The sequence below is a fragment of the Drosophila nasuta genome, chromosome 2L (assembly GCF_023558535.2).
Source record: "Drosophila nasuta strain 15112-1781.00 chromosome 2L, ASM2355853v1, whole genome shotgun sequence".
Taxonomy (NCBI): Eukaryota; Metazoa; Arthropoda; class Insecta; order Diptera; family Drosophilidae; genus Drosophila; species Drosophila nasuta.
Genome location: NC_083455.1, coordinates 12,620,082 through 12,641,471, shown reverse-complemented (window position 1 = coordinate 12,641,471; position 21,390 = coordinate 12,620,082). Strand labels below are relative to the sequence as shown.

General features: G+C 35.7%; 1 protein-coding gene across 2 annotated transcripts in view; it reads right to left on the bottom strand.

The window, feature by feature from the left end:
• Positions 1–20,791, bottom strand: part of LOC132795953 (probable WRKY transcription factor protein 1) — a 79,350-nt gene extending 58,559 nt beyond the window's left edge. For both annotated transcript variants that reach the window (XM_060806927.1, XM_060806935.1), the window contains exon 1: positions 18,424–20,791. In XM_060806927.1, coding sequence (XP_060662910.1) covers positions 18,424–19,695 — 1,272 coding nt within the window. In that variant the 5' untranslated portion in view covers positions 19,696–20,791. The remainder of the gene's footprint in view (positions 1–18,423) is intronic.
• Positions 20,792–21,390: the final 599 nt, after the last annotated feature.

Below are 21,390 nucleotides of genomic sequence, written 5' to 3'. Positions count from 1 at the left end.
CTGTGTTTTTTTTCGTGTGTGTGGCATGCCTGCTTGAAATTCATTTTTCTGCGTGCTGCACACGATGCACAGCAATTCGGTTGGAAGATGGAAGCAAAGGCCACGTCCACACACATACACACACACACATATAGGCAAACACACACAGGTGAAGCTGCCTTAAATGGATTTGCTGTGGCCATCAGCAGAAATGTGTTTATTTGCCTGTCCATATGTGCAAAAGGAGCTGCGAGAAGTAGACTTGGAATTCGCCTCGCTAACATCCGAATAGTTTTAGATGCCAGTCGCATGCTAATAAGTATGCAAATTCAATTCTCAAATCAACGAAAAACACACACACACACACACACCTATACATGATATTAAGGAGGAAGGAGCAAACGCATGTAGGATGAAGCCACTTCCTGCTCCAAACTTGAGACTGGCTTTCATTACAATATTTAATTGTTGGCTCCAAGAAGCTAAGCAAAGAATTTATTGCAAGACGACTTGCACACATAGTAGATACCCTATGGAAAAATGTAAATTTATTGCGACTTTCAAATATTAAATGCAGACTTAATAAAGAAAATAACCAGAATAAAATTTAAAGCTATATTCTAGGAAAGTATTGTGTGCTAAATAATTAAATGTAAATTGAGCCAAGTAAAATTCGAGTCAACCATTTAAATGAAAATTCTTAGAAAAGAATAATCAATTTAATCGCAGCTCTTCCCGGAACTCGCTTAAAATAAAAAATATCAAAAGTCTATCGCAGGATAAATATGCAAAACTGGCTTGCGACATATTTTTTGGCAACCACAGCCGCTGCTTCAATTATAAATTTGCCATAGAATTTTGCGTTATTTTGCCGAGGCGTAAAGTGAGTGACATTTTGTGGTCAGTTGATGGACAGTTTTGCGCATTTGGCCTGTTTGCCAAGAGGGACAAAAGGGACACACAAACAGAAACACACACACGCACGCACACTCTATGCAGAAATGTCAGGCTCAAGGGTCAACTGGGGGTTAACAGAGTGCACAAAGAAAGAGGGCGAGAGAGCGAGTGAGTGTTGAAGGGGGTGTGGAGGGTGTTTGCCACTGTGTGGTGGTACAGTGTGAGCCACAAGTTTGTCAACACTTGGCCAACGTTTGCAGACATCAACTTTGACGTCACTCAGCGAGTAAAGAGTGAAGCGAGAGCGAAAACATGAATTGGTCACGATCACTTTGCCTTTATTGTTTTTTCTTTTTTTATTCTGGACCTTATTTCCTTGACTTGTGTTTGTGTGTGTTGATTTGACGTGACTAATGGGTCGTTAGGCGTTGTGCGATGCGAACAGGCAGCAAAGACGTCAAGAGAAACAAAGACAGGGGACCAGGGACATGCTCGAGTTGGCCAATTACAAATTGGCTGCCGAACAACGATGCAGCTGGGAATGGCAACATGGGCAACATGACCACTAGGCTAATTATACGCACTGACCTCAACACTCGCCACTTGCCACTCGCCTACAAAACTCGACTCTTGCCACTGCGTTGTCAAGGGAAAACCGCAAACTCCGAAACTCAGCAACCACATAGATAAGTTTAACACTGATTAATCGAGCTGAACTTGTCTTGGACTCACGTTGTAAAATGTTAATTTGACATTTGCTAAAATGCCACAGCCTCAAACAGCTGCCAGTGTGACTCACCTGCAATGACAAAAAATAAGAACAAGAAAATGAATTAGTAATTAGAATGGATATTTGAGAATGTCGCAATTAAAACGAAGTCAGACTTGGGAATACTTATTAATATATTTTACAGAATAATGCAGTATGCAGCATTTGAGATAATTATTATTATTATTGTAATGCATTTTCATAAAATCAAAATAAACAAAATTAGGCATTAAAATTTTAAATAAAATGCGTTAAAAATAAAAACATACTAAGATACCTAGTGAATAATTTCTTTTCACGACGTCAATACATTTATTTAAATTTTTGTGAATTTGGCAATTTAAAATAAAAACTTTGAGATACTCATTTATATACATATTTTAATAAATTCATGAAATTTTACAATAATTATTATTATTATTGTAAAGAATTTGCTGTAATCCCAAAATCAAGATAGACAAAAAAGAATTGGGAATTATAATTTTTAATAAAAATACAGTGAAAATTAAGACATTCTTTAAGATACTTAGTGAATATTTTAAGAGCAGCAAGAAAAAATTTCAGTGTGTATTTTAAGATCATTCGAAAGGGGAAGTTAATGTGAAATAAAATAATATATAATAACAATCGTAATGAAATTGTAGTAATCATAAAATTTAAAAGGAATTTTCAATTAAAATATAGTTGGAATGATGAATATTTTAAGTGTTTTTATATTTTAAATTCTGTTTGGTAATTCAAGTAGTAAAATTCCTATGCAATATATTTTGTACATTCTAAATAAAGAATTTAGTTCAACTATTATTCTAAGTGCATGTTTTAAATTTATCGTACTCTCTAATTAATAGCTTCTTAATTGAGGTGCATGACTCCATTCTTAAGCAGACTTAATCTGTCCTTAAGTGAGATACGCCTCTTACATTCTGTTATTATACACAATTCTACCTTCTAAGCAGCCAGTAAACAAGTGATTCATAAATCAAGCTAGATTTAAGCTAGCAATATGATGTAAAATCGACAATGCTTACAATCGCATTGGCATAGTTTAACCTTAGAGTATTTGCAGCATAACCTTTGTCATTTTGCCATCGAGCAGGCCAATGCACAGATTAGACTGTGTGGCTGGTCTGTGCTATGCTTGTTGATTTGCATATGACATCATCGCGGCACAGCAGCGAAACTTTTGCGCAAAAACAAACAAAACTTAGGAATGCAAAAGGCAACAAGCGAAAAGAGAAGAAACAAGTCAACACAGTCTGTCCAACGACAGACATAGAGAGACAGAGAGAGACTGTTAGTTGGGAGTCGCCGTCGTCGTCGTCGTTGCAGTCAAATGATTTGCAACTCTGTGTAAATTTATTTGCCTGCCCCCGCCGACAGTGCCGCGAGTTGAGGCAATTATTAGTTGGCAGTCGTCGAGACGAGCACGAGCACATCATAATTCCAAGAGGCTGCCAGCAACAGCAAGCGGCATCTGCAAGCGGTTGCATGCCCCCTGGTGCACACGAAGGCCGCAAAAATGTTTGATGCCGCTGAGATTTGGTCTGCCATTCAACTATGAATATGCACAGTACATATAACATAGTCAACGAGTCAACGAGTCTAGAAGCTGCCGCTGCTGCTGTTGCTGCAAATGCCCCGCTGGCTGCATCGACTGATTGCTTCGTTGGTTAGTTTTGGTTGCCAGTTGAAGTTGTTGGCGATTTGACGTTGATGAAGTGATTAACAATGCCATTGCTTTTGGCTCTTGATATCGTTTAGTTTATAACTTGCCCAGGGTTCACAATGGTCATATGCCAGCATCCACTCTCGTATCTCTCAGCAGGTGCATGGTCTGGTAATGACAGAATTATGCAAATTCAAGCACATCGAGAGTGCTGGAGAAGGGCAAATGCTGAAGCTGCAATTGGAGCCAAAATAACCTTGCGGCTACGCAATGGGAGGGAGTCTGTTCATTGCAAGAGTAATTGGGTTACTGAGGTCACATCAAATCAACAATTCTACGTTTATTGACGCTAATCAATGACGATTTGCTCATCAGTGTGTGAACTTCTAGAGGCAGTAAAATTAAGCGTACAAAACTTCTAAAGTAACATTCAAATTTGACTAAGTAAATATTAAAATTTGACAAGCCATATTTAAAATGAAGTTGGCGTGAAAACTGAAGGAAATCTTTCAGTCTGAAGTCGTATAATGTTATAACATCAAATAACTTTATAATATTTATATCTGTATATTTTTTAAACCTTTAAAATATTATAAGCTTAAAAGTTATTTAATAATGCTATATTTTTAATGTAACTGTATGAAGTATAAGTTTCGGTATATTTTTGTATAATATTATAACGTTAAATGACAGTATAACATTTATTTTTGTGCCTATTATTAAACCTCCAAAATATTATTCGATTTAAAAGGTATTTAAAAATGGTATATTTTTAATGTAACTGTATCGTGATATAGGAAATATAAGTTTCAGTATATTTTTGTATAATATTATAACATTAATTGACTGTATAACATTTAGTTTTGTGCCTATTTCTAAAGCTCCAAAATATAAAAAGTTTTAGAATAATTTTAAATGACAAACACTGATGTTGCAATGGTATATTTGTAATGTAACTGTATAACTGTATACCAATTAGTATATTAATTTAGTATATTTTAAGACTATTACCGCACTGTTTTGCATAAATATTTAACATCAAATTTGTGTCTGTTTTTTAACATTTGAAAAATACAAACTTCATAATATTTTCTTCTCATTAAATTCGTTTTCAAATGCTTGAAATTTTGAACTAACTTTAATATAATTTTTGTAAATTTAATTCGTTTACATTATTACCTTATCATGTCAAAATGAACATTATATTTCATAATTTAAATTTATTTACTGCACACGATGTTGAATTAATATACCAATAAATTATTATTTTTTTTCAAATATTAATTAATGCATAAAGCTGCCTCATTCTTGTGTTTCTCTCTCTGTCTCAAACTAAGCACACGCAATTAACAATTATGAATCATCGACGGAAATCATAAGTTGGCCACTTGGTTGATTCAACGTGGCAATGTTGAACTAATTATATTTATAGACTTGCCCTTGGCTTGCTTTCAACGCGTGAATGGCCGCGTCCACTAGATCGTGATCATGATAATCATCGTCACCACAATAATCATCATCATCATCGTCATCGTGCGACCGACACGAGTTTCAGTTGAGTGAAATTGTGTGATTTGATTAGGAAAGTTCTGGCGTGTGCAGATTGCAACATGTGAAAGAAAAATACGCCAAGTAAAAGCGAAAGTCTTGAAAGCCAAATTGAGATGAGTAAACACACACACACTCTTCCATCAGTTGGCAAAGAAGTGCCGTTATAAGCCTTGTCAGCGCGGGAGACACGCTTCATGGGCTCAGTGTCAAAGTGTTTTGTTTCCAGCACATCACAATTGTGTAATAAAAAAAAAAAAAAAAAAAATAGAAATGCGCTTATGATGCGCACAACGTGCCGCGAGGGCAATCAAAATGTCCAAAATACGAAAAATAAAATGATATATTGTGGAAATTTACTGATGCATTGTGAACTTGTCAAACGCACCGCACAGTCATCGACATCGACGTCGACATCGAAATCGACAAAAAACTCTGCGTTGATTTCTCATGCATAATGCAAAAGTGCAACTCGAGACGCTGAAAATTTCTAACAATTTTATTTTTGTGCGTTGTCGTCGTCGTTGTCGTCTCTCGACACAAATCAAATAAATGCGACTGACGCGACTACGACACGGCAACGTCTAATATTTGAAGAGCTCTCCAGACCAGACAAAGCCCAGACGGCTACTGGGCTTTAGTTTTTTGATACTCTTTATGTGGGTCTTGGAGTGCTGCTAAGAAGTGGATGTTAAAAATAAATATAAAATATAAAAGGTGTGACAACTGAGCTCTTGAGCCAAATCTTATACAAATTCTAGATTATTTTATTCAATTTGAAATGTGACTTGTCAAAGGGTTTATTTTGGTAATTTAATTTGTGAGACAATTAAGTATTAAATTATGAAAATTATTACTAGAAATTAGTTTAATTTCTGGAGATTACGGAGTATTTTTATTTCTTTAATTTGCGCACATTAAATATCAATGATTTATAGATTATTGTTTCAATTTTGATTGAAACTTGGTAAAGATTTCGTAATTTTATTTGTAGCGTAATGGAGTATTAACTTATGGAAATTATTTCTAGAAAGAAGATTAATTTGTGCAATCTTGTAGAAAATTATAAAATGTTTAGCTGATACATCCTAAATTTTCTAGGTTCTTAATTGGTTTTAGATAATGTTTTCAAATTATATAAATGAAGAATTTTATTTTTTAAATTTATTGAGTATTTAACTCAATTTTGTTACAAAATAAATTAAAAATGAGATCTTTAGTTTATTATTTAAATTTGAAAACAGTTCTTATGAAAATGATTGATAAAAAAAAAATTTGTTGGTGGAACTCACAAAAAATTAAAAACTTTTAACTTTGAAAATAAACAAATTGTATGTATTTCTATAAACTAGCTTTATTTAGGCTACCTCTGGAACATATTTAACGTATACAAATTACAAACAATCAAAGTTATTATACATATATATTTTTTCATTGAATGGCCAGCTCTTGCAGCGTATTAAACTTTCATTTCACTCACAACTTTCTTGTCTTTCAAATGCTTTGTGCCAATCGAATTCAATTAAACGATTTATTGATGGTACAAGACAAGGGAAAAAAAAACAACTCTTTGGCATTGGCATTCAATTTGCTGTCATTTTGGTTTGAGGAATTTCGAATGTCATAAATACAAGACACACAATGAAGACAGAGCATAACTATCGAATCGAATCGAATCGAATATGAGAACAGTTATCGACAATATCTTGTCACAAAATTGAGACATACACGTCCCAATAGAGTCATCTCGCATAACTGCAGCTAAATTAATTAAAATGCAAATTTTGTATGTTGCAGACCTCCCCGAAAACTGCATTAGAGATACACAATGTGCACTCATTCGTGCAGTCATATTCAAAACATATTCACATGCATACATTCGTCATCAATTTCGGACTAAGTGCAATGCCGATCTTGTCACGGACCAGAGTTATGTTTATTGATTTAGCTGTCAAATGCGTTTTTGCCAGTCATTTGCATAACACTTGGTGTCTCTTTCAGACTCGCAGTCGAAAATTCGAAATCCGAGGCAAGTTGAGTGCTGCGACAACTCTGCAACTCTCTTGCATCCAATCTAACTGTAACTACAATTTCAATGGCTATGTCTGTGTGAGTGTGTGCATAGTGGGCGCTAAGTTATGATGGGTGTGGTCAAAATGAAATGGATAACCATAAATGTTGTGTGTACTTAATTCGTTATTCAAGTCGAAACGCTTTTCAATTGTAACGCAAGCAATAAGTTTGTCGCAATAAATCAACTTCTTGTTATATTTTTCAATAAATATTCTACCAATATTGGGAAATTAATGCCCAAAGCACAAAGTGAACTATGCAAAAAGATGTGTGCATAAATTACAAAGATAAGAAAATTGCTAGATCTCCTCACACAAAACGATAGCAAAATAGATTTATGGCCACTAATTCTAATCCACAAATACAAGAAAAAGTGTCATTTAACATTTTGTCACTGCATAATTTAAATTCTTGTAATGAAATGCAAAATAAATGATTAGATTTATGCCAAAACATATGCATATAAATCATACCAACGAATAAATTAAATCGGAGAAAATGCAAAAGTGTTCTGCATGCTGGGATTAAATTAAATTGAATTGTACGAACTGCAAAGTTTAACTGAGTCAATCAAATCCAAGTAAGAAAGCTCAATAGTGCGGTATTAGTTTTAAAATATACCAAAATTAATATACCACAAAAATACTACAAATATACTAAATGTAATATTTGGTATATTATACAGTATACAGTACAGTATACAGTACTGCATTCAAAATATACCATAGAGTGCAAAAAATATACCTTCTACCCTATAGATGACCGGTAAAATATTTTGTTCTTTAAAAATGGGCATATTAAACTAAATTTCAATTTACAAATTACAGCTTATGGATATTTTGTAAATACTACATATAATATTAGGAAAGATTGTTAAATCTTGAATGTTGTTTAAATAATTTATTGAATTCTTTAAAAGTGTTCTTATAAATTATTAGGTTTATGGTTAAAAAGAGTAAACTAATCTTGATTTCTGAATATCTCAAAAAAATAAAGAGAAAAAGCATCCACTATGTTTTGCAATTTCTTTTCATCACAAAGTATGGTATTAGGAACCACTGTGCGTGCATATGAAACTGGGTGACACTTGTCATACACAGCACAACATACAGCATAGTACAGCACACACACTCATACAATTTGTCAGGTGGGTGTGTTTCTGGTTCTCATTTTGCCCCCTTTGCGTGTCACGTTGTTGTCGTCGTCTAATCGGGGCTTTTACTTTATATAATGGCAATGCAATTTGGTGTGACTCTTTGACACACATACCAGCGCACACTTATACACACCTGTGTGAGTGTCAGTGTGTATGTGTGTTAGTCTGTCAAGTGGGCAACAGAAAGATTTATGTTAAATTTTTAATGACTCCAGAGGCACAAACAAGGGAGAGAGAGAGAGAGCGACTCGGACCTACAGCTCAGGGGGCAATGCATCAATATTGAATAAAGACATTTGCAAAGCAACCTTTGACCTTTTTTTACATAAGGGTGTGTGCTGCCTGATACAAATCAGGCAAAGGCAACAACAGGTGCAATTCATCGTTAACCATCAGTTGTGGCATTAACTGACAGCTATAACTCAACTCTCTGCCACAGCGGGTGTCATTGAAAAGGCTTTTTTTTTGTTTGTAAGAACCTTTCAAAAGCACTCAATTGACATTTTGTAGTTTGGAGTTTACTTAGTTTGATTTATGCGCTCTGCTTAATGAATTAGAATGAAGTGAAGAGAGAGAGAGAGAGCAAGTGAGGGTGCTATCAAAACAACAATGAAATCAGTGGAATTTATCGTTCACCTGAGTGCAACAAATTACAAAATTCGAATTTAGAATTTAGTGAAGAGTTTACAGTTGAATGATTGTTGTGTCGTGTTTTGGTTTTTTTGGTTTTCACTGTCTATTTGGGCTTCATTAAATTTGTTGAATTGGTTTCGACTGTTCAGGGGCAGCACTGTTGTTATGCTGTGTTTGTCGTCTCTCACAAATCTCTGTTACAATTTGTTGGCCACCCAAAACTCTCTGACCAACAAATGTACATGGCCATTTTGCGGAAATGCGGGAATGGAAATTGAAATGGACTTGGGCATGGCTGCGATTGCGAAATGGACAGCGACACGTAACAACAACAATACAAATACAAATACAAATACACACAACACACTCTACACTCACTTATACACTTGCACATTTCGTTAGCTGTCATGATTTATTGTTGGGCTCTTTTGACAGCCATATTATTTTCCAGCCGCTTTGCCGCATGTCGTTGTCGCTTTTGTCGCATTTTCATTGTCGTTGTCGTTGTTGTCGCTTGTCGCTTGTCGTTTGCTTGTTGTTTGTTGTTCTTATTGCCGTTTGTCACTTCAAAGTGTTGCGGTGCAAAGCGAAGGAATTTTCGGGCGGCATATTTGGTTACACACATACACACACACACATGCTCTATTTTAAGGTGTATGCGTGTGCGTGCTCAAGTTGATTAGATACCTGGAGATGGCCTTGAGCAACAATTAAGAATGTTGTCTCACGCTATGAGTCGACTCTGCAACTACATTTTAGCCAAGATTAGTAGGAAACTGTTGCTCAAATTGAGCTTTTGCTTGAGATTATTAATTAAGCTGCAGAGTTACGCACTAACCACACAAGTGAAAGCTTCAACTAATGCAACTTTCAATTATAATCATTAAATGTTTTGCAAAATTTATAATTCGCATATAATATACATGTTATTTGAATGTATGTTTGAATGTATGTTTGAAATTACAACAGATCCAAGTGAAAACTTATTCAGGCCACACCTCATACATACTAATATCATAAAAACTTAAAATATTGAAATGACTGGACAAAATTATTTATAATTTTTTAAATTACCTCACAGTTACTTCAATTCATAGAAAGTACGATATGATTTTTAATTTAGAATGACAAAATAAAGAAATACGCAAAATTAAAATTTAAAACACACACATTTTCAAAAAGGAAAATTTAAAAAATATGCAATTATATTGGACTAAAATACTTACATAATGAAATACCCAACAATTTGCATTTAAAACAGTTACAAAAGTGCAATCTATTTTTTACGAATTCAAATTCGAATTCATAATTAATATAATGTATAGAAAATATGCAATATTTTTCATTTAAAAAATATAAATATATTCATAAGAATATTTATGAATTTTTAACACAATTTATAATTAATTAAATCTGCAACAAGCTAAATGAAAAATACCTAAATAAATGTGTGACATCATAACACACTTTTCCATTAAATAATTGCATAGTTGTAATGTTTTAATTTTATAAATATTTAATGCATTCGATTTTCTGCTAGAGTATAAATAAAATAAGTATCACTTTTCGTTGATCACTACATCACTTGCACATTAGATAAATAAATCATTAATATTGGCAAGCATTTATTTTGAATATTTATTTATAATTCAGGAAAATTTCAACCTTAAACCGAATTGTAAATGGAGCTGTCAACGTGTCAAAAAAGTGCTGTTAATTAAACGTCATGACGTTGCTAGACTTTTAATAGAAACCCTTCTGCAAATAGCAATGAAATGAAGCAATCTACTAAATCACTTCCGATTGATTTCCGTCAGCCTGCTCTGACAGCTCAAACTACTAAATAAAAACTTAAGCGAGCTGGCAAGCAAATTGAGCAATTGCGCTAAACCTTAAAAAGAAACTCACTCGACTTGGCCATAATAAAGCGCAAGTCTGGAAGTGTTGATGCCTTGACACTACCAAAAAAAAAAAAGAAAGACCATCACGCACCTCTGCATGAAGTCACGTAAGTTTTATTTATGTGACTTGATGGCGTTTTTTATCACAATGCCACGTGATCGCTGATCGCCAGAGAGTTCTAACTGTAACTGTAATAATAATGTGTGCGGCTAGCTGTAATGTGTCTGTGTGTGTGTGTGTGGACAATGTGCATCCATCCACCTTGACCCCAATTTATCAAGTTGACGCACTGCATTTGAAATGAAGCTCATCATCGATTTTTATCAACACTGTCGGCATCAGCGAGTAATAATATGGTGTGTATATCCCATGTGGTTTCGCTTCTGCAAATGCCAAGCGACACAAATGCTGTAACTGAACAGATTGTGGGACTGTGAACACAAAGATACGCAGTTACTAGACAAAAGATACATATCGTTTTCTTGCTTGCCGACGCCGCCGACGTTGCCTGACAAAAGAGTTTGCTGTCAGATTAACTAGCAAACTGTCGTCGCACAGTGTGTCTTCCCCTCTCTCTCTCTCTCTCTTTACATATGTCTGCATATAGTTTGCATGATTTATTAAGTGATGAAGCCGCCGACGACGACGACAACGTCGACGAAGATGATGCCGCGGCATTCCAAGAATTCTTTGCAACATCATGTGTGGCAGTGCAATGTGTGGGAGGCGGAGGAGAAGTCTGGAAATCGTTACTTCAATCCACTTGTTTGTCTAATAAAGTCATTAAGCAGCTTCAAGATGCTGCCCCTGGCAACAGCAACAACAACAACAGCTTTTGCCAGCAATCTGGCCAAAAATGCAAGCCAAGAGTGCTGAGGGCAAAACGTTGCCAATTAGTTGAGAGAATTTATATTGCTTTTTTCGAAGCACAGAGCGCAGCGCAGAAAATACGAGCAAGTAATTTCTTGAAATTTATATTAGATGCTGCCATAAATTATGGGACCCCAGAGAAAGAGGTCGCAATAGCTGCTTCGAGAGTCATTTCCACAAGCCAAGAAAAATGGCCAAAAAAAATAGAAGAGAGTACAATCTGAACATTTTCCAGAGACAATAAGGCAAAAGTTTTGTGCAATTGAAAATGAATGAAATTCATTTGCAGCATATATAGAAACTTATATAAGAGTGGCTGTTGCAGCAACTGTGGAATTCTTAAAGAGCAAAAATAAGTGCACGAAATGCGGGTGAAACTAAACAGCAGCATGTCAACAACAACAGCTGGAGAGCACAAAGAGCGTCACGGCAGCAAACACGCAATCGAAACTGAGCGAAAAATGACAACATCAAGAGCTAACACGACAGCAACATGCAGGCAACAAACAAACATGAGATGAGGCACTAAAGTAGAGGATAATCAATAGCAACAGCAGCAGCAGCAAAAAAGTGCAATAAAACAGCAGCAACAGCAACAGCAAAAGCAGACAGCAAACAGCACGCAATAAGAGCAACAGCAGCAACAGTTACATAGCAAAGAAAAGTAAAAGAGCCACAACAAAACAACACACATGCAACATGCAACAAATACTTGAGTTGTAAGCAGTTGTAGCTTGTGTTAATGTTGTTGCTGCAGCAGCGCAAGCAAGTTGTTGCCAATGTTGCTTGTTGCTGTTGCTGCTAGTTGTTGCTGTTACTGTTGCTGCTAGTTGTTGCTGTTGATGTTGCTATTGCTTGTTGTTGCTTTTAGTAGCTCAAGGTCAATGTAGAAGCTATTGTTGTTGCTGCTGTAGTTACTATACTACTCTGGTTGCCCCTTTTGTTGCTGCTATTGCTGCTTGCTTTTTTAGCTGCTGCTGCTTTTCGGGGTGTTGCTCGCTCTGACAACCGCTTTGCGGTTGGTTTTCATTTCACACTAAGCCGCTTTGCCATTTGAAGTGCAGGGCTAAGCGCAGCTTCCACAGCAGCAAAGATAGAGATAGCAAAAGAGAGAAGCCAACTCAGCAGGGAAGCTGTGATATAGGAAAAGGAAGACATAGAGTAGAGTAGAGACAGACTTGCACACAAAAGGCAGTTAAAAGCTTATGAACACAGCGCGATACGAGTAGCAACAAATGCGACGACGATAAAGCGAAAATGCCAGTAACAGCAACAGCGACAGCAACAACAACAACAAAACACTACTATCAAATCTGCAGCTAAACTGACAGCACAGCAGGGCGTGGCGCATGCTGAGATATGGGGGCGTGGCATTCATACATATGTGCAAATGAAGCTCGAAAAGGTCAATGCGGGAGCAACAACTACAACTAAAGCAATAATATTCACAGCAGCAACAGCAGCAGCGGGAGAGCAACAGCAACAGCAGCAACAACAACAACAGCAACATTTACAGCAAATAACAAAAACTTCAACTCTAAATGCAACTGCAGCTACAATAGAAAGCTTAGCAAATTGCACAAAATATTTGCAAATATTGCGCTGCGTGCAAATTTTTTAACACCTTTTTTTGTGAAGCAGCAGCAACAACAAAAAGGTGAGAGTTGAGGAACTTGTGTTGAATTGAAAAATGTATTATTGTCTGTTGTTGGGTTTATTGCTGACTCAAATAGCTACGTCGTTATTATTACTTATACTTGGAATACTCTAAGAGCAACTAAAGATATAAATGCAACTGCAGCAGCAACAGCAACAGCTAAGCTCCACTTGAGAAACGTTTAAGCCTTTCAAGCAGATTTCATTGCAATGCTCAGCTTAAGCACACTATCAAGTGCATTAAAAATGTACATTTTCATTTGTTTTGTAGATGTGAGCTGAAGTTTTGTTTATGATAACAATGCAAAATTTAATCAAGTATCTTTAACAATTCTGATCAAATAATATTTAGCGACTATATTAAAACATTCGTTAATAACATGCTAGTAAAACTATCTTAATTTTTTACTTACACAATTTCTAAAAAAGAAGCACAAAGAAACATTCACATTTTTCTCAAACTAAAATAGAACAAAAATACATTTTTCATTCATGCTTAAATACAAATTTTTCTAGCCAAGCAATGTGTAAATATTAATCTTTTGATTCTCTACTAATCCATCATGTACAAACATTAGCTATACCACATTTTAGACAAGGCTTGGCTAAACAAATCCCAGCGATAATTTATAATTTGCATTACAAGTCGCATTTGTTTGAGCTGTCGGTAATTAACTAAGTCTTTAATTTGCAGCACACATTTTTTTTTTTGTTTGTGTGTGATAAATTTTAACGCATTTATCACTGGTTAAAAAATGTATAATGGTTTGCAACATTGCGTATACGCGCTGGTTAACCACACTTGGCGCGTTAATGAACAGAGTAGAGCAGAGCACAGAATAAAGCTGCCCGCAGCAACATCAAATGAAATAAATGTTAAAAAATGTTTTACCAACTTTGCAATTAAGTGCAGCAGCAGCAGCAGCAGCAGCGGCAACATGCAAATAATGCATTATGTAAACATCGAGATACATTTTACGAGTGGCCTCTGGCTGCTGCTGCTGCTGTTGTTGCAAGTTCAAGAGGAAGAGGAAGCAGAGGACGGAAACAAGAGCGCCACGGCGTCATCCACAGACATATGTAAATACAACTACATGCATAACATATGTGTGTCACTCGCCATCGAGGGGGAGTGAGAGACAGAGACGGAGACGGAGAGAGTTAGAAGAAGGGACAAGCATTGAGCGTGTGTTGTAGTCACTTTAATGGCATAGCGCCAATTTCACCTGTCGCAAAAGGCGACTCATGCCACACTTTTAGCTTTGTTATCCCACTCACACTTTCTCATACTCAATTTTCGCTCTTGTTATACTCGCTATCCATAGAGTAGAAGGGTATTATAACTTTGTGACTGCAGGGAATGTATGCATGAATGAATGAATGTATTTGTATGTAATACAATTTGCTATATTTTTAACTCTTTGGTACATTTAGAATATAGTAATCAATATACCAAATATAGCCTATTTAGTATTTTCCGCGGTATATTAAATTGTTATATTTTAGGAGTAATGCTGAATCATATTTTTTTTTTTTTCCAGAATGGTTAGCGGCTATCTCACAGTCGAGCACACTCGGCTTTCTCACTTGTTTTAACGGTAGTTGCTGTTGTTATTATTGTAGCAGCTGTTTTGCTGCATGCTACAACAGCTGCCACACTTGCTGTTTATTTTGCTGCTATTTTACAATATTTTTTCCAAGTGCTTTTTAATTTACGATGCCATCGCATTAAACGCATTTCATTCAAGCTTGTTTTTTTATGGCACGCTTCATTGCATCCATTTTACTTTTCTTGCGATCGTAATTATGCGATAATCATTATTGACACTTTCGGGAATTGCACTCAAATGCAACAACAACAAGCATTCAACTTGAGATATTTTCTCAATTGCAGCATCGAAAAATAATGTCAAGACTGGTAGCAAATAGTTCATAACTTTTAGTAGCAAAATATTGTTTTGCATTGTATTTTATTTTGTATTGTTAGCAGCTTTAAAACAATTATTCAAATTGCAATTTGAAATTGTTTTTTACGAAATAAATTTCAGCAGAGCTTATCAAGGATTAGCAGCACAACAAAAGAAATGCGTTTATTTGTTTGGCCAATTTATGAATGCCCAACACACGCTATGCATATTTCATTTCATCAATATTCCAAAAAAAAAAAAAATGTTTGCTAATTCCATTTGTTGTGTTGTTTTCAAAACATGAAGCAACAATTCAAACAAAAGGAAATTTCTGCAGTTATTTTGCATCAAGAAATGATGAAGACAAAGAAGCAATGAAACATTCAAATAGGATACAACTATTCTACAAATAAAATAAAGCTACAAAATCGATACAGTTTTCACTTTTGCTGAGCATAAATTTTAACAAACAAATTATGTAATGAAATCCATATAAAATAATTTGAGGAAAATTAGACTGACTAGAAATAGAGAATAAAAGTAGTTGTTTAAGAAACATATACCAAAAATGAGAATATCTGCAGAAATTGTAAGAAAATATACTTTAATTAAATATCCCAATTCTGCTTATTAAAAGATAACTAAAAATTTAGAAAATTAAAATTAAAATAAGCTACAAAACAAATTCACTTTTTGTAAGCAAAAATAAATACAACAAATTAACAAATAGAATTCTCATAAAATTACTATCATTGAGTACAATTTTTTGATTTGAAAATAAGTTTAAGAAACAGAGGTATTAGTTGCTAAAAAGTAGTAAAAAACGTAAAAAATGTTCTAAATAATTGAATTACAAACTAAATAAAATCCTCATTTTCTACCTCATTAATAGCTTGAATAAATTCCGCAATAATCTTCTTTATACTAATTAAAGTGTCACACGAAGCAAATGCAATTTTCATATGAAATAAACGCATCTTTTCTAGGTTATACAAGCGAACTAATCGTCGAGCAAATGCAAAAATATTTTACTAACCTAAAGCACAAAAATTCCAATCTTATTAGCCAAGCTCGAAAATGGGTCAGCTGCTTCCAAGAAAACAGCAAAATTAAAAGATAGACAGAGAGAGAGTGAGAAACTAAATTAGCAGCGATTAAAAAAGCGAGCGAAAAATACTTGAGAGCGTCTTTTGGCACTTGATTATTGTGTCCAGTGGCAGTTGCAGTTGCAATTACCACACTCTCTCTCACTCTCTCTGGTTTAAATAGACAACTGTTTGCATTGGTCTAATTAAATTTGCCCTTTGCAATTAGGTGAAGGTGTGCGCAAGAAAAAGGAACTTGAAGCACTTGAATATCAAACAAGAATGTGAATGCGAATGAAATGTGAGCGAATTTCGCCACAAAATGCAATTAAATGTTGACAAAACAAAAGCTATGCAAAAAGCGTAAATTAAATGCAACAATTTGTTGTATTTGCAGTTGTAGTTGTTGCTCTTAGCCACAGCTGCAGTTCGTTTCAATTAGCCAACCGCAATGGGCATTTGGTCAGCTCAACAGTTGAACAGTTAAACAGTCTGGCAACTGGACAGCTGGACAAACAATTGCGGACAGAGTTTGTCTAGAAATCAGCGTTGACCCTTTAACAAAATTCTGTAAATATTTAACAAGAGAACTGAAACAGAGCAATGCGTGACTCGTTGTTTTTGTTGTTGCTCTCGTTCTCATTGTTCTTGTTACCATGTTGCCATGACTCGTGTTGAAAGCCAAAACACAAATGGTATTAGCCGTGGTCAGTACCTATTGTACACACTGCCAACGACGTCTGTTTGCAGACCTATATTTACATATACACACATATGTATATAGCACGTTTAACGCACTGAAAGAAATCAATCAAATGCAATCGCAGTGGAATTTGCATTTATATATTTATTTATATATGTGCAAAAAATTGAAAATTATAAATCGCTTTTTATCAAAATGCTTCAGGCAAATCAGTAAATCAGTAAAAAGCACAGCAACCATTTGAATATTAATTTTAATTTATATTTGTAAAAAACAGAGAAATCATTGAGATACCACCAATTGAGTTGGCAAATCAATTCATAGTTATAACATATAACATTTATTTATTTTAATTTCTCCATTTGCATTTTAAATAAATCGCAGCTAATTTTATTAAGATACACAAATATACTTATGGCATTTATTAATAAAATCAAGCGCTCTTTATTCATAGCAAGAGCTTTAAATCAATATTTGCATATGTATTACATTTATATCAATTGAAAATAAAAATCAATTATATATTGCTTTTGTATCTTTGCCACATTTAAAATCAAATAATGCCAATGTATAGCAGGAAACTACCTCCATATTAATTAATTTAATTATTAAATTAAATTAATGTTGAATAGTAATCAAATATAGCACCAATTTGTATTTCTACCCTTTTTTGTTTATCATATATTGTTTAGGTATAATTTAGTTATTTCGTATTATAATAAAATTTAAATTGCCATGTTATGTTATTTGCTTTGACTGTCAATTTGTTATATTTTGCACTTTATGGTATATATCAAATATATCCTTTGGTATATTTATTATGTATTTAAAATAAACTGCAACTAATATCATTCAGAAATATGATGAATTCATATTCATAAGAACAGCTTATTCAGCTTAAGCAAATTAAAATAATAACAAGTTCTTTATTATCAGTACTATTTGCTAAATTGAATTTCCAATATTTCGATTCAATTGAAATGCTGTAAAACTTCTCTACAATACGTACACATTTGCCACATTTAATTTCACATAATTACAATCAAAAGATTCAATCTAATCAGCATAAATTTGCTCGAAATTTTATGTTTTCCGCTTTTGCATTGCTCAAAGTTTTCCCTTTCATTTTCTTTTCCGTCTAGAACTATTAAAATAAATTACCATTGAGGGGCTAGCTGGCTGGCTGTCTGGCTGTCTAGCTGACTGGTTGGCAGACAGTGGCTATGAATCATAGAGTTGAACGCGCATTTCGCAACTCATCCGAGTTTACACAATATTCTCTCGGTGTAAATATTGAAAGTGCTGCGAGTGTGTGTGTGTGAGAGAGTCTGTTTGTCTATGTGTACGTGTGTATGCGTGTATGTGTAAATGTGTGTTTGGTTGACCAGTCGGCAATAAAGCAAGCCAATTTGTGGCCTAATTCATGCCACACATTGAGCTCGCTCTCCTCTCAGCGACTTATCAGCGTTGAACGATGAATCTATAACAATGTCTAATGACATCATTGCACAGCACAAACAACAACAACAGCAGCTGGTATATAGCTTTAGCTTTACAATGGGCGCAATGCCAAACTTACCTCATTATCAATGCCGCTGCCTCGTCGCATGCTGCCGCGCCTTATCAATGGCGTATTTCTGTTGCGCGCTCGCAAAGCTTCAATCTCCTTTTGATGCTTCTGTTTGTTCATGTAATGCTCGTGTTGGATTTTGTGCTCATGCTCCAGTTTGTTCCACTGCTCGTTGGAGAAGGCATCGATGGCTTCATCGTTGTCCCCATCGTCACCGTCATCGTTTAGGTTGTCATCCAGAAAGCTTTTCGGCTTCTCTGTTGTGCTTGGCTTGACTGGCGGCAATTGAGGCTGAGGCTGAGGCTGAGGCTTGACCTTCTCCTTGTCGCGCTTGAAGAGCCAATCAAAGACATTCCGCTTGGCCGCCGCCTTGGCATGACCATTGGCAACACTTGGATGCTTATTATTGTTGGTATTTTTATCAACTTCGACATCCACTGTCTGATCGTAGGCATCGTAATCCTCTTCGTTGGAGCTAATTGAGGGCAACTTTTGACTAAACAACGAATAGCGTGGCATTTGTTTGGCCAACTCGGCAGTGGCTGCATCGTCAGCATCCTCATCATAGTCCTCATCCTCATCTTCATCATACTCATCATCCTCGTCACCATCCTCGTAGCTCTCCTCGAGCTGTTGCCAGTTGGGGGCACGTGTGGCACGTGGTTGCATCCAGGCAGCGTAGATGCCATCGCGATCAAAGTAACGTGTGCCGCTCGAATTGCTGAACGAATGCGCTGGAGGAGCATCTGTTACAACTCTCGAATATGTTGCCGGGGCAATTGTGGTGCGATGTTGTTGCTGCAGTTGTTGTTGCTGTTGCTGGTGGCGCAGCGCGGGGAAAACACGTTGCTCCCAGGCGGCATGATGACGATTGTGATGACGCAAATGATGCTGTTGTCCCGGCCCCGGCAACATGGCCAATTGCTCCAGTTCCAGCTTGGCTGCCGACGGCGGTTGCCTGTTGCCAACGCTGCCAGCGAGTTCGGCACGCAAATGTTGCTCATGACGCAAGTGATGATGTGGATGCTGGTGGCGATAGTCGAGGAGGCCAATGTCATTGCCATTGCCATTGCCATTGCTATTGCCGTTCTCCTGTGCCTGTTGCAGTTGCAACAAGCGTTGCTGTTGCTTCAGCGTGCCCGGTGCACTTGTTGTTGTTGTTGCTGTTGCCGCCGCTGCTGTTGCCTCATGATGGCGATGCGAATGCTCCTCAGCTGTGGCACAGCTGAAAAGCACCAGCAGCAGCCACAGAAAATTAACCATGCTGCTGCCACGTCTCATTTCAATTTCTAATGAGTTATCCTCGACTGTAATGCCGTCGTATTGTTTTCAATTGCCTTTATTCTTTTCCTCTTCTCCCACTTTCCTCACTTTTGTGCTGAAATTTTCTTCGTTTTTTATATTCGTATATATGTATGTATTTTCCTTTTATTGTTGTTCTTTGCCCGCTCACTCGGTGTTTTCGCTTTGTTGTTGCACGTTTATGCGTTCTTATTTATTTAAAGCATTTTTTTTCTTTTGTTACTGCATTTTCCACCATCAGCCATAAATCACTCGTTCTCGTTCCCACAGTCCACTTTCCTTCTCGACGTCACACTGAGACACACATGCCAGATTCAAATAAATCGACAGACACTCTTCGCGGAATTGCAATTAACAACAAATATTTTAATTGAACTTCATTAATGTTGCCACCAATTGTTTGGCAGTTTCTTTAATTCACATAAATCTCATTGGTAGCTTTTAATTTTCAATTTTTTTGGCATTTATTTCAGCAATTCTTTTATGATAATTCCTCTTTTTTCATTTAAATCTCGTTGGTGATTTTCCCAATTGTATTTTCAATTCATTTAATTTTTAATATAAATTTTTACTTAATGAATGCAATTTTAACAAAATTCTTTTCACACTGCTGTTTGTTAAACTTGTATTTTTATCATTTAAACTTTTTTACCAATCAATAATATTTTTTGTTAAGCTTTTCACAATCATTTTATATTTTATTTATTTGTTTTATTAATGCAAACAACTTTTTGCCACCGTACAATAAAATGCGTTAAATTACAATAATTTTTCCTTCACTGAATTATTGTTTACTTAAATATTCAATGCATTTTTAAGTCACATTTAATTTGTTATTTATTTAACGCGCGCGTTTTTTCCTTTTACGGTCTGCCAAAAAAATGCACACAGATATGCGTTTATAATTTTATATGTTTATTTGTTAAACATATTTGAATTTGTTTTGCACGCACGCATAACAATTTATGTTATGTTGTTGTTTACCTCACAATTGTGAAAGAAGTTTGTTTGAATTGTTGTTGGATGCGTTGGAGACACGCGTTTAACCCGCACATATGACGACACGAAGCGACTTACAGATAACAACTGAATCTGAAACGGCAACTGAATCTGAACTGATGCGCCGCAATGTTGAGAGCACTGTCTACACTGAGAAAAATGCGCATGTACTTTAACAATTAGCAAGGTAGCAGCATAAAAATAAAAACCACACTATATATGCATTTATTTATAATAGATTTTGACAATTAGATTTGCATTTTTGTTCTCTAATGGCGCAAAACATTTAAATATTATGCTCAATTGGAAATTTCAATGTAAATTGAGAGCGTGCAACATGTCAAAGCAGTTACACAAGCAACATGTTGCAGAGAGCGCGTAATGTGAGCACTGAGCGCATACTGGACAGCAACATTTCGAGTCTGCCGGCATTTGTTTTGACAAAAGAACGAACAAGCGAAGGAGCGAACAAGCGAACTCAACATGTCGTCTTAACAAGTTGCATGTCAGACATGTTGGCAATGCAACCGAATCGAACACTCTATCAAACATGCTGTCGGCATTTTGTTTGCTTGGGTTATTCGGGTTCGGGTTTTGATCAGTTGCATTGTGCATTTGCGACAATTGGCAATGACTGCACACAACACAACACAGTATGTGTTGCATGTTAGTATG